This window comes from Rattus norvegicus, chromosome 1 (assembly GCF_036323735.1).
Source record: "Rattus norvegicus strain BN/NHsdMcwi chromosome 1, GRCr8, whole genome shotgun sequence".
In the NCBI taxonomy this organism is placed as follows: Eukaryota; Metazoa; Chordata; class Mammalia; order Rodentia; family Muridae; genus Rattus; species Rattus norvegicus.
In genome coordinates this window covers 252,571,489-252,586,568 of record NC_086019.1, presented here as the reverse complement: position 1 = coordinate 252,586,568, position 15,080 = coordinate 252,571,489, and the positions used below count along the sequence as shown (strand labels likewise).

Below are 15,080 nucleotides of genomic sequence, written 5' to 3'. Positions count from 1 at the left end.
TTGGCTATGCTGTTAGCACTGTTTTTCATTACATATTCTGGAAGACTCAGAGAAATCTAGAATTCCACACTAGAAGACACACCATGTCCTTACCTCAACTTGGATGTCAGAATGTAAGAGAAAGAAACACAGTCCAAGTTTGGGAATTTCTATATTATACCATTTTACAGTAACCTTTCATCCAGCTCAGAGCAACAAATCTAATGAGTACAGGACAGAAAGAAAAACCGCAAGAAATAGAAAAACAAAGCAATCTTCATAGTAAGCCACTGACGATATTAAATCAAAGAACATGAGACTAAAACACAACAGAAGGAGAATTTTTATTTTACAAAACAAAAAGGCACAAAAGTGGCACTAAATCAACCCTGAAGCAGACTCTGGTTTCATGCCTTGCAGCTGAACACTGCCAGTTCATTAGTTAAGCCCACTGAAAGCTAAGCCTGCCCTTGTGGAAGAAGCACAGACTAAATTCACCCATGATGGCAGACAGCAATGACTACCAAAGAAAGTGATCACATTGCTGTCCGATGTCTTTTTCTTCTTAGAAACACCCACGGCCATGTGGAAGGTTGGTGCTGTCATAGAGATTGTCGATCCAACTGCTTCTTTCACACTGCGATACCCATGTCTCTCAGACAAGTTTAACTAAACTAGGACATCCTTTGCAATAGCATTCAAAGTCCTTACTTTTGTCACATCTGTTACCTTTAGAGAATATTCTGAATGAGCAAGTGAAGCTCCCATTGCAACAGAGGAATTTCTGCAACAGGAACAACAGAGGAATAGTTAGTTAATCACATCAGTGGTTAAACACACCCTCCTACTGGCACTTTGCTTTGGAGACTGATACAAGGCCAAGGATGCTGGACTACTATAGCCACAGTTTCCATTAATTAACTGCTGGAAAAATCTAGTAGCTAAAGCTGCCAGGCAGGAGACTGGATTTTATAACTAAAAGTGTATATACTAAGGGTCTTCCTTTTTTATTTTGTACCCCCTCAACTAGGAAATGAGATGACGATTCAAGTTAAGTCATAGGAATCCTTTATGATATTGAAAAAAAGAACCCCACAGTCGATTAAAGTCCTTAATGATGATAAAATTTCAAAACAACTGCAAGGAGAGAGCAAAGGTAAAGGAAGAGTATTTACAATAGGAGAGATAACAATGCTATCGAGGCTGCCTTACAGCAATGATTAACTTGGTAAAAGGGAAGCACAAGAATGCGCACATGTGGGCCTCTGACTCACTGAACACTTCCCTGCTGAGCTCATCTACTGAGTGCTGAGGCTCTGCAAGGCTTTAACTAGGACATCATTGCCACTGCATTCACAACCCGCTCTCTGAGCAGGCTCAGACTAGACATCACCGTGACAATGGTGAGGGCCGGCACGACCACGCCAATCGTGTAAAGGCTTACTCATAGTCTAAAGTTCCTGCTTATTTCTGGAGGAACAACAGTCATCTTCAGTTGAATATTTTTCGACTGAAAAACAAATCATGATACCCACTCATCACGGTATTCCATTATTTATTGACATCAGCTAAGGCTTTCTTATTTAAGCAAAGATTAATTTCATCCTCTCCTGTATATAAATAAAGAATGTATTTGTACCGAAACTTCATTCCTGAGTCTCTAGAAGATCGGGCAGAACAGTGGAATTCTGTAGCTCCAGAACCCTCAAGGATCCTTTGCAGATTTTTAACTGTTATCCCACCTCCTGTTATAAAGAAAAAATAATACATTAAATGGAATAGAATATCACATAAAATTTATATATAGATAAGTCCTTATTCTACATAAACTCTTCATTCTAATTTTGTTCAGATTCAAGAATTACCATCTCCAAGGTAAAATGGGATCAGAAAACAAGGCCTAACAATGGAAGTTTGAGTCTTTAACTTTTATAGAAAAAAATGTCAAACCACAAAACATAAAATTGTTATTTTCATAGACAATTACCAAACTGTTTTGGGAAGTGGTAGGAGCAACACTTGCTTCTGAAAGGCTGAGCAAACACTGGCAATCGCCGACATTACTAAATGTACTGATCTGCTTTTCTATTCATATACTTCCTAATCCAGCTGGCCCTGCTCACTGGTCAATCATGTATGCTAGTCTTCTATCAGGATTCTTCACGTGGTCCTGAAAGAGTCTAACAACTGGAGGTGGACTTAACTGCTGTCTATCTTATAGCTATTCAGAATATACCCAGCAGTGCATGCTATTACAAACTTATCTGTATTCTTGGCCTTAGTGTATACAGACACAAACTTCAAATTGTGATACATAAAAAACTGTGATGAAAGTGTGAAAATTCATGGACATGCTAGACAAAAAAACCAAGAATCAGGACAGTGATGACCAACCAGAAGGAAGGGGTGAATGCAGTGGACAACCGTTAGAGTCTCTGCACACTGAACAGAATAGTATGATTCCAAGGATATTAGTAAGATTTTTGAGACAAAAAAAAAAAAAAGTGTGAGAACCACCGTTCTGTAGCTTTAAAACTATTTTGTAAAGAATGGCAAATTCTGTACATTTGACAGACCCACTGGAGAGTTGGTCGTATAAATCCCATGTCAATGTAGTTTGTTTAAAAATATTAGTTAAAAATGTATACATGGAGAAAAAGAAAGAAAACAATACCTATAATACAGACGCTGGAGAACTTTTAAGGACACAGAGCTTATGATGAAATCTCTCTTATCCACTGATTTCTGTCGCAATGCTATGTATTACTATATTTGGATTTAAAAAAAAACTATTTGGACAAGGAAGATCATCCAGCACTTCATCATTGCTTCCCCTCACCCTAAGCAAATTCCATGTGGGGAAGATGAAGATGGGCTTGAGGAAAAGACTGCAAAAGCATCTGCAACTGTGATCGACAGGGAACCTGTGATGTTTGCGCTTGGCTCAGGGTTGAAGAGCGCATTGACTAAACTGGAGATGAAAAGGCAAACTATTTACAGCGTGTTCATCCGAAGATTAACTGTGTTTCATTTCACCGAAGAATCCAATTTTACTTTATTTAAACCACGTAGCCAAGTACTTTAGGATGACATTCATCTTGATAATCTTTACTATATCTGTAACAGTTCTAGTCCTCACTGATACCAACAATTACAAATATGAAATACTTTGATGTAGAAAGTCTACTGAAAGTGTTTAAGACGGTACAGTTATGCACTCTGCACTTTAAGCTGTGTGTGAGGTGCACTCCTCAGACTCTTTAACTTGGCTTTGTGGTGCACAGTCACTGCTGAGCTCCAAGAAGTGGAAAGAGCAAGTCAGGCAGGGCGGCGACCGCCTCTAACCTCAGCACCTGAGGCTGGGGCAGAACGATCTCATGTTTAACAAGCCTGGACTAAATAGGACCCTGTCTAAAATAAAACAATAATAAAACAACACAACAGAAAGAACATGGGCAGACAAGTCAGATTCAGATTAGAATTCTGGGCTTTCCTCCAGAAACTGTAAAACGCTATGTGATCTTACGGGAATTATTTAAATCTACTGACTCTGAACTGATGTTAGTTGAAATTCCATGAGCTTTTAAATGTAGGTTTGTCATGTATAGCCTTTTTATGTTGAGCTATGTTCCTCCTAGCCCGACTTTCTTTTCTTATCATGAAGTTGGGTTCTGATATGTGATTTCTATCCTAGTGTGCTGGTACACGTGTATGACTAACAGAACCTTCTATTTATTTAGGCATGTTGCCTACCACTCGGAGGAATCATAGGACAGCAGCACTGAACTGGCTTTGCCTCACTGAGATAAACATTCAAATTCATATTCTACACGGAGAGAAAGCACACATGGAGATATTCTTTGAGAAATTCTTTGCTCCGCTTTGAGCCAACCTCTGTTAGAACATTCTTCTTTTAAATCCCAGCAAAGACCTCACCGTCAAACATTTTAATCAACCTCTGTATTTTTATCTCTAAGTGCTGTTTCTAACATTTTTCTCCTTTGGTTTCTTAACTCATTTACTCTTCCATATTTTGATTTCAGTGTTATACGAGAAAACAGAGATAAATACCTGGCATTACCACAATCCTGCCTTTTGCCTGAAAAGGAGGGGGAAAAGTCAATTTTAGTATCTTTCTCTCAACTGAGATTAATAAATATATTAAAATTTTAAGTTACTACTAATATTTAACTATTTAATAGTTCTTTTCTCTCTGTCTCTCTCAATAAAGGGTATTGAGCAAAAAAGATGTTCAGCATCCTAATTTTTCTCCAGAAAGATTTTTATTGTATTTCTTTAAAAATGTATAATATTAGCCAGGTAATGGTGGCTCACACTCTTAATCCCAGCACTTAGGAGGCAGGGGCAGGCAGATCTCTGAGTTCAAGACCAGTTTGGTCTACAGAGTGAGTTCCAGAACAGCCAGGAATACATAGGAAAACCCTGTCTTAAAAAACCAAACCAAAACAAAAAAGTATACTGTTATAAACACCACCTTAAGAAAATCTTATTTAAAAAAGGTCACAGAAATTTTGAATTTGTGGTGTGTAGTAAAGTGAAAATAGTTGCATCTAAGTAAGATTTTAGCAGAAAGACAATCTAACATAATTGTGTATTTACAATCAATGGAGGAAGTGGGAAGGTGGGACTCTACTCAGTCTTGCCTTACTAACTAAATACCAACAAAATAAAGCCATAAATTCATTAACTGAGAAAGAATTAATCTAATTTCCGATAATTCTGGAAGAAAAGGACAAATAGTAAAATTATCACATTGCCTACCCATTCAATACATAAAGTCTATATTTCATTCCAGAAGATAATTCTTCCCATAGCTGCCCTTCTCCGGCCTCCTCCTTACCTAGTAAGATCATTTGTAAGCCCCTAATTCTAAGTTTCTCTTTGAGTGACATTTCTTTGTTAACACACATGCACAGGCAGGAATATACAGAGTCATATATGCATTCTTCTGTTGGTTTTCATACGCATTGGGAACTAAACATAAGGGGGAAGAAAAAAATCCCTCTCTCTGCCATGTGAACAAGAGTACGTTCCTACCTGCATGGAACTTACATAGTAAAGGAAGACAGATAACATATAAACATGTAAATATGTATTTGCTGTTAAACCTGACAATCCTACATGGTGGATAGAGAAACAACCCCTGCAACCTGTCCTCTGACCTCCACACACATGCTATGGCAAGCACATGCACAAACACAAACAGATGTAAAAAGATTATTCTAAAAAAGCAACCTCTGGCCACTCTACCAATCTAGTCCACTGGAGAATCAGGAGAAAACATTACCTTCCATATTGATGAAGAAAAATGTGAAAGAACCTAAGTTTTAGGATATATGTTCAGATAACAGCTATAAATTTTACAGGGGTTCCCCTGCATATACGTGGGTTGACAGTAAACAAATGTGCTGTAAAACTAGACAATGCTAATGACAGAGGAAAGTAAGATTTGCTGTCTATAACTTGATCTGAAGTGCCTTGGTTATTTAAAACACTCATGCAATAAATAAATAAAAGTAATATAAACCTATCATTGGCTTTGCTTTCCTTCCACAATAATGTCAGCACTAGTCATTTTTGTAACCTAGCTGGATAACAGAGTATCTAATTAACCGCGGCCATCTTAAGCAGTGACGGGAAGGGGTTGTACCTGGTCTGTGAGCTGCTTTATGAGAGGCAGTCCTTCCAGTGCTGAACTGTCACACCCACTGGTCAGAACGCGTTCAAACCCCAAGGTCAGGAGGGTCTCCAGAGCTGCCATTGGATCTTGAACCATATCAAAGGCTAAAATAAGTAAAACTGATTTGAATTTTGAACAGAAATATCCTCTAATTCAATTGTTTCCAAAATGTACTGTGTATGTGTGTGTGTATATATAGATAAACAATTTTATAATATATTACAATAATGGTATGCTAGATTTATTCTGGCTTACAATAGATAATTATGAGATATTTATAATTTTGTAAGTCAGGCTGGCATTTGAAATTAGTCAAGGAAAAGCACTTAGACCAGAGAAACAGAAATACTATAAATCAGAGTTTCTCCTTTCTTTTTGAGACAGGGTCTCATCATGTAGCTATAATTAACTATAATTAGCCTGGAGCTCACTCTGTAGACCAGGCTGGCCTCAAACTAAGAGATCCATCTGCCTCTACCTAATTTAGGGCTCCAGGATTAAGGGCCTGTGTCACCATGCCTGCTTTAAGCGCTTTTTGGGCTGTTTGTTTGTTTGTTTATTCCTAAGGGTTCTTTTTATTTTCTAAGATCAGCGTTGGCCACAGAAAAGTCCACACACCACTGGTAACAGGCATGGTTATTTTATCAGCACATACTTTAATGGTGCATTTACTCAGATGCAGATAAGAAGTGACAGGTTTCAAATTGTCAGTAATCAACGCTTCTCTTTGAAATAAACTTAATTAAAAATTTATCTATTTTATAGAAGTAAACTTATACAGACATGCCAATGCTCTATATGTGGTAGGCGAATGGTGACATCTGGAAAAGTACTCTAAGGCTTCAGACAAACTACACTGCATAAAATGAGACATACTCACCTGTCTTAGGAGAAACCTGGCCTCACATCCACATTTACTGAGTAAGTTTGTACTAAATCATTTTTCCTGATATACTCAAGACCTATAGTGTAAGGATGGTTGTTTCCCACAGACTACTTGAGGTCTCAATTGCAGTCTACCAAGATATGGAGGCACAAGCTTGTAATTCTAACTCTCAGGAGGACAAGGCAAGATTCCAAGTTCGCAGGAAGGAAGAAAGGAGAGATGAAAGGAAGTAAAGAGAGGGGGAGGGATAGGACTTCTCTTCAGAACACTGAGAAAGTGGCCTAGGAAGTGTAAAGAAGAACTACTTCTGCTTTGGGCTGTCAGCCCTGCCACTTAATACTGGAGCTCTCATTTGCGGTGATGAGGTACCTTGGTACCTTGAGTCCTCACTCCCTTTCTCCCCACCCCCTTTATTGCGCAAGGGCAGCTAATGTTTACAGAGGTTTCCCTGTTTTGGTGCCCTTACTTCTCAGCAGGGCTGCTCTGCTTTCTCAGCACATGGTGAGAAAGCGGAGCTTCAGACAAACCACACTGCATAAACAGAGGCTTATGCTCACCCACTAACACTTCTATACAGTGTGAAAATAGTTTTGTTAGCCTTATTGAAGAAAGAGAAAGAACAAGTTTGGAGCCCTCTTTAATTCAAAATTTTAAAAATATACTCTATGCAACTGGTTTAATTTTTACAACTATTAGTAGCATGAGCTGGAGAGATGGCTCAGTGGTTAAGAGCACTGGCTGCTCTTCCAGAGGTCCTGAGTTCAAACCCAGAAACCACATGGTGGCTCACAACCTTCTGTAATGGGATCTGATGCCCTCTTCTGGTGTACAGATGTACATGCAGACAATACATGCAGGCAGAGCACTCATATACATAAACATATAAATCTTAAAAAACTATTAAGCATAACAAAATTGAAGCTATTTTTTTCAGATAATATTTACTAATTTAAGAATAATTTTCATTTTTGAAAATATGTTTTGTGTGCCTGGCCTCATTCACTCACAACCTAACGTCTTTTCATTACTGCCATTTTACAAGAAGCATTGCTAACACCAATCAAGACCAGAGTTTCTAGTGGTGTCATACATTTCAAAGGGGGACAAATACTTCATCTTAATGCCTATAAATGGAGACAGTTGTTAGTAATTCACTCTAAGCTTATTTAAAAGAAGAAAAACATTTAACCCTTTATCAAGTATATCAATGTTTTGACTAAAGATTGCTTTCTTTTCATGTGCAATGGTAGAGCTGTCTAAATATGAGTGACACTCGTTCTCCATTTTGCCAAAGTGTAGCAAGATTTAGCCAAAGTACATGGGGACTATAACTGTCAGCATCTATCTCTTCATAAAATGTCTGATTCTTGTTCACATATCTGCTTCTTCTCCCCACGAAAAGTGTCTATTTGATAAAGATGACCTTGCTGCTGGCTGTAGGAGTGGCTCTGTCTGGTGTAAGCCAGGTGGCCATGGAGATCTACTCCATGCAGGGTGTACAGAGCCTAAGACAACCTAATGTGAGCGGCTCTCGGGACTGGGGGATGCACAGGCCATGCTTCCTCCTTCTCAGGTACCTGCTCTGACTGCCATCCTAACAACATAACGGAGCTTTCAAGTCTCCTAAATCCTTCCCATGAACTAAGACACCAACCAGTATCACTGAGACATTATAGAGCGGTGCTCATCAGAAAGGTGTGCCATCTGGTAAAAAGTGACACTATTTAACAAATCTATAAACAGTAATGACTCACCTCTGTGGAAAGTGACTGGTAGAGGACGGCAGAGAGCTAAAAGAGAAAGTCATCCAACAACATGAAGAGGTTGATTCCTACATGCACAATTCTCCTTTTTGGCTAAAATTTCTATACTGTCTTCTGCTAAGACAGTGGACTAAAATAATAACAAAATGGCAGCCGGGGCAGCCTTATAAACTCAAAAGTCCTATCTTTCCACTAGGCCCTGACTTTTATCTAAAATATAGCTATCAACACCTTAGAGGCATCAAACAAAAATTACACAAACCATAAAGACATTTATACTTACTGCTCTGAAGCTCTTTGAGAAAAACTTGGGCCTAGTAATGTAGGTAGTTTACATCTGTCCTATCTACCTCATCACTAACTACAGTAACTTCTCAAGCTTTGGTGCATTGGTTAATGTAATCAATGCACGTTTCTCTTAGACTCTGTAAGAGTAGCAGCTGAGCTACAGCACAAAGGGGTGTTGAGATGGCTTTGCCACATATGCGCGCTACCAGAAAAACAACCAAACAACTTCTTTTTAAGGTTAGGTTAAGTGTCTGAGTATGACTGAAAAATCAATTCCAAGGTTCTTTTTTTTCTGTATCAGGAATATGTGCGTGCGTGTGTGCGTGCGTGCGTGTGTGTGTGTGTGTGTGTGTGTGTGTGTGTGTGTGTGTGTTTTACACCTCAGATACAGAGTCTTACCTACAAGAGACAAGCATAGCTCTTGGTCAATGTGTCCATCTTCAGTCAATGCCCCAAATACCAAACCATCAGCACCATAAAGCTTGGCAAGACGAATGTCAGCCTTCATCACCTCAACTTCACGATCTGAATATAGAAAATCACCTCCACGTGGTCGAATCATCACAAAAACTGGGATCTGAACACTCTGCTTTACTACTTGAAGAACACCTTTAAGAATAGAAGCAGACTGAAGTTCAACTGTGAGCTCAAAGGTCTGGAGAAGTTATGAAAACATTATTGGTCACATATAGGAATTCTTATATATTGTTTTCAAGGAAGAAGAGTCGATAGAAGAAACTGGAGAATGATGGTATAAAGGGAAGGCGGCCTGTGGGGAACAGAGGAAGCTTGAGTGAAAGTGTAAAGAACGAAGGAGGTCCTGAGGGAACTGCACCAGACCCAGGGCAACCGTCAAAGCCTTCCTCTGCATGAGGTTTGCCATGCCTCTGATCTAAGTTTGAGTATTTACAAATGACTGGCCAGTGTGTGTAAAAACCAGCAATGGCAGCTTCCTCCTCCGGGACGTCTACAACCTAAGACTGAGACCACATACTGAGACCAGCTACCTCCTCTACCTGTGCTGTACACTCAATACGCCAAAGGCCCCAGGCTGTTGTACTCCATCAGAGTAAGTGTAAGCCATCCCATCCCAGCCTCTCCGTGTCTGAGTGGGTATCTGCCCTTGCTTCATTTTCTCCTTGCCTGAGGAAGCTTCCAGGACCAAGCAGTGCAGGATGCAGTGCAGGCCAATGAGGGAAAAAGAGCGTTTATGGAAGACGGTAACGGGAAAGTCAGTGGCTGAGGAAGAACGAGTAAGAAACACTGAAGATACTGTGACTTAAAAGCCCTTGTCAGTTGATACAACTTACTTTTCAATTTTTTGATGTCAGGACAAAAATATGTTTGATTAAAACTTTTGATGATGTTATTTACAACCACGAGCATTCTAATTGGTATCATACTCATCATATACTTAACATAACACAAGCTCTGTATGAGAAATTTGGTGAAAAAAAAAAAAAAAAGAGTACTTACCCATGCTGGGTGTGGTTCCTCCCTCCAGTAAACCAGAACATAATTCAATCCGGTCAGCACCTGTGACAAACACACGTTATAACAATCTGACAAAGTAAGTTGTTTATCTGAACACGGGAGGAGTCTGAGAACCTAAGAGAAAACTACTTTAAAAATCAATTGTATTCTACAACCCTCCTTGTGTTACCGATAGCCAAATTAAGAGTTAATCCAAGTTAAGCCAGGTCTCTTAAAATTTGTCTTAAAGAGTTGCCGTACACAGGGAATAAAGGCAGTATTTGGCAGAAAACAGTGGAATGGTAACTCTCAGCCACTAAGAAAGTAACATCAACTTTTCAAAACATTCCTCGTTCTCAGAGCTTTAAAAAGCAAACCAGTTACTTTGGAGTAGCTACCAAAGTAATTCTGAGATGAAGGGAATGTTGATAGGGAGAGAACTATCAGACGACTGGGGTCCTGTTAAAAGGCTCTCACAAGCCAAAGACAGGACATTAATAAACAAAATAACTATGATAGATTAAAACACAGATGTCTAAATCTAGTTTTATAATGGTGAAACAACTCGTTGGAGGAGAGCAAACAGATGTGTTATTCTGAAAATCAGTGTCCAGCAAAATTGAAAACATGTAAATATTTGTTCCTTGCCATAAAACATTAGCTGGCCCATGATACAGTCAAAAGAAGACTGACCATCAGTTAAACACGACAGGAGAAGATTGTAAATGGTTACTTTCCATGGCCAGTTTGACTGGATTAGGAATCAACTAGGAGCCACATCTCTGAATGCATCTTTGAGGGAGTTTCCAGAGAAGTTTCACCGAGGAGGAACGATCCACAATGTATGTGGCCAGCACTGTTTCATGGGCTGGAGTTTCAAACCAAAAGCAGAAAAGAAAGGAGAGGAAGCCAACTGAACACCAGCACCCACTCCTGTGTGCTTCCTGACTGTAGACACGTGTAATCAGCTGAGTCAAGCTCCACTGCCATGCCCTCCGTGCCATGATGGGCTGTCTCCCTTCAAACTGTGAGTCGAACTGTACTCCTCCTCCTTCATGTTTGTCTGGTAACCAGTCACAGCAACAAGAAAAGCAACTAAGGCTGAATGGTGAACAGATGGGAAGGCAGGATTCCTACTGCTGCGATGAAACATCGTGACCAAGCAAGTCAGGGGATAAAATTCATAAGTCCATTCCTGAGAAGCCAGGGCAGGAACTGGAGAAGCCATGGAGGACTGCTGTTCTCCTGGCTTGAGCCTGTTTTCTTATAGCATCCAGTACCATCAGCCCAGGGGTGGTACTGCCCAGTGAGCTGAGCTCTTATATGGATTATCAGTCACGGAAATGCACCATGGGCTTACCCAGAGGCCAATCTAGTGGGGATATTTTATTCTGAGGTTCCTTCTTCCCAAATGATACAACTAGCCAGCCAATGGAGGTTCATATGTTATAACTAAATCAGTTATGTTTGAGGATGTTCCTTAATTAAAATAAAATGCTGGGGGTGCAGCTCAGCAGAATGCTTGCCCAACATGCACAGGATCCTGGGTTTTACCCTAGTACTACCAAAAAATAGGTTAAAATTAATTTTCTGATTTTGAGATGGAAATGTTTATGCTTCTCACAAAAACAAACTCAGAATACAAAACAACACCAATGGTAAAAAGATAGTAAGTCTAGGGGTTGGGGATTTAGCTCAGTGGTAGAGCGCTTGCCTAGCAAACGCAAGGCCCTGGGTTCGGTCCCCAGCTCCGAAAAAAAGAAAAAGAAAAAAAAAAAAGATAGTAAATCTAAAACTATCATCGTTAATTTTCATTCTTGTTCAAGGCTGGGGATTGAACGTAGGACACGGAATATGCTACAAGTGCTTTACCACTGAGGTACATGCTCAAACCCCTAAGGATATCTTTAAACTCTTTCAAAATTTTAAATTTGTGAGGTTTAATAAAATAATCATCTAATGAGTAAACAGGATTATAGACATTTAACTTGAAATGTGACCTGCTTGGGGAAAGAGGAGTTTAGACAGTTATTTTCCAATTAATTTTTGGTTTTGCTTTATTTTCTGAAGCTGGGTCTCTCTATCTAGCTTAGGCTGGTCTCAAACTTTCAACCCTCCTGCCTCAAGCTCCCTCGTGTTGGGGACCACACCAAGGTCCTCAGTAGGTTTTCTACCTAGTTGTTTCTGAAAAGACTATTACTATGCAAGAAATGACAACGCGTTTTCTTTTTTTTTAAATGGAGCCTCAATAGCTCAAATGGACTTCATGGTGACCCTTCTGCTGCAGCCCCCGCGTGCCGCCCAGCTTGGCAAGGGCTTTTGAGGTCAGTTCATAGGATTCATTTTCAGACTCTAAAAACGGTTGCCAGCCGCCGTGCATTGTGTAGCTTCCCTTACCTCCTCTTTCTGCATTCACAGCCGACTCCACCGAATCTACGCACACTTCCATAAGAAATCCATTTCCTGCTCCTAAAATATATGAACAGAAATTCCTGAAGGAATTACAAATCTTCCATGAATACTTCATACTTTTGCTGCCCGGATTCACATGCGCAATAGAGGAATAAAGAGATGCATAAGGCCCTTCCGTGTGGTAAAATATCATTCATTCAAACTGGCATCTCTAGACTGTGAAATAAAGACATACCCAAAGGAACCCAGTCTGAAACCATCTTTAGTACACAGTAAATGTGAAACTAATCTTCCCAACACACGGGTCTCATCTCTGTGCCCCAGCTCAGACACTCAGAATATTTCTCAATGCTAGCAGTTATAAGGAACACACATTTAAAAACAAGAACTGGATTTCAAATCCTGGTCCCACCATTTTATTTGCTGTGTGACCCTAGACAAGTTACTTAAGTTTTCTATAAAACAAGAGTAGGTTTCAATTCCTACCCTCAGGGTACTGAACACTGAGATAACTTACTCCCTAAGCATTCACTAATATTTATAAGCTACCTGTGATTTCCTCTTTATGACCCGTTTTCTTCCGTCTCCATCTTTGCCAATGATTATACTATCTCAGCTGACAGAAATCCTTCTAGTTTCATCTTCAAACGCTAAACTTTTGCAAGGACCATACCAAGTCACATTTCCATGTTTTTTCCTCCTAGAGTAGAAATTTTTATCTTCTGCTTTTGATCTCCAATAACTTGAGTTATAAACTTCTCACTAAAACCCCAGTTTCACCTCTTATTTATGAGGTAACTATCTGGTTGTTAATGGTTGACATGAAGTTCCTTAATAAGATCATTATAAAAATTCTTAATATTCACTTTTCAGAAAGCAGAGGGCGAACAAGTCAGTCAAACATACAATAAATCCTGAATTACAAATTCTTATGTTGATACCAAAAAGTGTGGTGTTAGCAGCTTTGGGTTTTTCCTGTAGTTAAATGTATAACTCATTTTTAATTAACAGTTTTAAATGTTGGGGCCTAGAAAATGGCTCAGTGGGTAAAGCCATTCACTGTGCAAGTCTAACAACCTGAGCTCATCCCCTGAATGTGTTTAAAGTTGGAAGGAGCCACAGAATTGTCCTCAGACCTCCACACATTCACATTGGCACCTGCACCCAGCCTCACACAATAATGGCCAACAAACTTTTAGAGGGTTTAATTCATACTTCATGTACTAATCTCTGTATGAACAGTCGCCATACTCTAACAGTGGTTACTACTGGGCAGTGAATTTGGGATAATTTCTATATTGCTTGACATTTCTACCTGATGTTGCTTTTATGATTATAGACTACTTTGAGAAACAAACAAAATCTGTCACCTCCTAATATCAAGTTGCAATAGTCATTTATTTAATAAAAGACTATCAGTCCCATAGATTAGAACTCAAATATTAACCTATGGTCTTAAACAACAATAGACTAACTCCACAAATCTGGTAACAGTCCCACCAGTGGGGCTGACAATGTTGACAGATTATCAGTAGCTTCACACAAGAGTATGGGATTGTCTACAAATGGCTGCGACAGGAGCCCAAGCAAAAGGTTTTTTTGTAGATATCAAAAAAGACATTTGAAGCAGTAAATGCTCAAAGTAAGATACCACATATGGTTGTGGGGACTCCGAGTCTGTGTCTGTATTTGCCTTTTCTCTCTTAGCCTCTAGGGAGTGGAACGTAACTATTAAACATGCAGATGCAGGTCTGAGAAGCCAACTCTTCCATTAAGGAAGATATTAGAGATTTGCAAAATAAGAGCATTGCATTGCCACTTTCGCTGTCCGTTCAGGGATGAATCTATTCTTCATAAAAGTTATTTGTGTTGACATATAATAGGCACGGTGTGGCCATTTTCTAATTTATCAGTCAACACTTTTTTTTTTTTTTAGGAAGACAAGTCCTGGTTTGGAGAACAAAGAGTTCACCGAAAGAGAAGAAGGAAGAGAAGAAAATGATCGAATTCCTGTCTGCCATGGACAACTCCCGCAGCCAGCAGCCAGTCATTTGTAACCCAATGGCTGTGGAAACGGATCCCACTCTCCACCCTCTGGTCGCAGCTAGAGTTGTAGAGCTGTCACCACACGTTTATTCTCTACCTCAGAGAGGCGAGTGGGTATGGTGCCCTCTTGTGGCCCAAGGGGCTGCGGGACGCTGAGGGAACTTGTGTGACTGGCCGACACCCACGAGGAGCTGACGGAATGCGTGACTGCCCGGGACCCCGGAGCAGAGGACACTCGACCGCGGGAAAGCATGACAGGCCGGGAGCCACCCCGGGGTCCACCGGCCGACCACCCCCTGCCCCCTTCCGCACCCGCCTTCCCCGACGATATCCACGCCTGTTTCCGCTCGCAAGAAATCCCTTTCTTCATGCTTCCCGCGTTCCTTCCTCGCTCGCCTTCGGTTTCCACTGAGTCCCCGCGGCTGCGCGAGCCACCGAGAAGGCGCGGCCCCGATGCCGGTGCCCCGCAGCCCCCGCGGAGTCATATGCGCAAGCGCAGTGGCCAGCCTCACTAGCAGGCCTGACCCGGAAG

General features: G+C 40.4%; 1 protein-coding gene across 7 annotated transcripts; it reads right to left on the bottom strand.

Moving 5' to 3' along the window:
- Positions 1 to 299: 299 nt before the first annotated feature.
- On the bottom strand, positions 300 to 15,080 carry Cutc (cutC copper transporter). Of its 7 annotated transcripts, none has more exons than NM_001399691.1 (9): positions 14,861 to 15,048; positions 12,488 to 12,559; positions 10,094 to 10,153; positions 9,017 to 9,226; positions 8,321 to 8,356; positions 5,651 to 5,784; positions 4,051 to 4,078; positions 1,619 to 1,724; positions 300 to 763 (listed from the first exon to the last, which is right to left on the bottom strand). In NM_001399691.1, the coding sequence occupies exons 1-9, from the start codon at positions 14,916 to 14,918 to the stop codon at positions 649 to 651; spliced, it is 819 nt and encodes a 272-aa protein (NP_001386620.1). In that variant the 5' UTR covers positions 14,919 to 15,048; the 3' UTR covers positions 300 to 648. The 7 variants fall into 7 exon arrangements, 6 of the variants coding, with proteins under 6 accessions (NP_001386620.1, NP_001101995.1, XP_038940480.1 ...); NM_001108525.2 differs by having other exon boundaries at positions 5,651 to 5,766; XM_039084552.2 differs by lacking the exon at positions 14,861 to 15,048 and adding an exon at positions 14,646 to 14,846 and having other exon boundaries at positions 305 to 763.

Excerpts from the sequence above, each read along its gene's own strand:
- Cutc (NM_001399691.1), bottom strand. The coding sequence starts at position 14,918 with ATGAAGAAAGGGATTTCTTGCGAGCGGAAACAGGCGTGGATATCGTCG. Across the intron at positions 10,154-12,487 it reads TGTGAATGCAGAAAGAGGAG|GTGCTGACCGGATTGAATTA; the intron begins GTAAGGGAAGCT and ends TGTTTGTCACAG. Across the intron at positions 4,079-5,650 it reads TAAAGCAGCTCACAGACCAG|GCAAAAGGCAGGATTGTGGT; the intron begins GTACAACCCCTT and ends CCTCCTTTTCAG.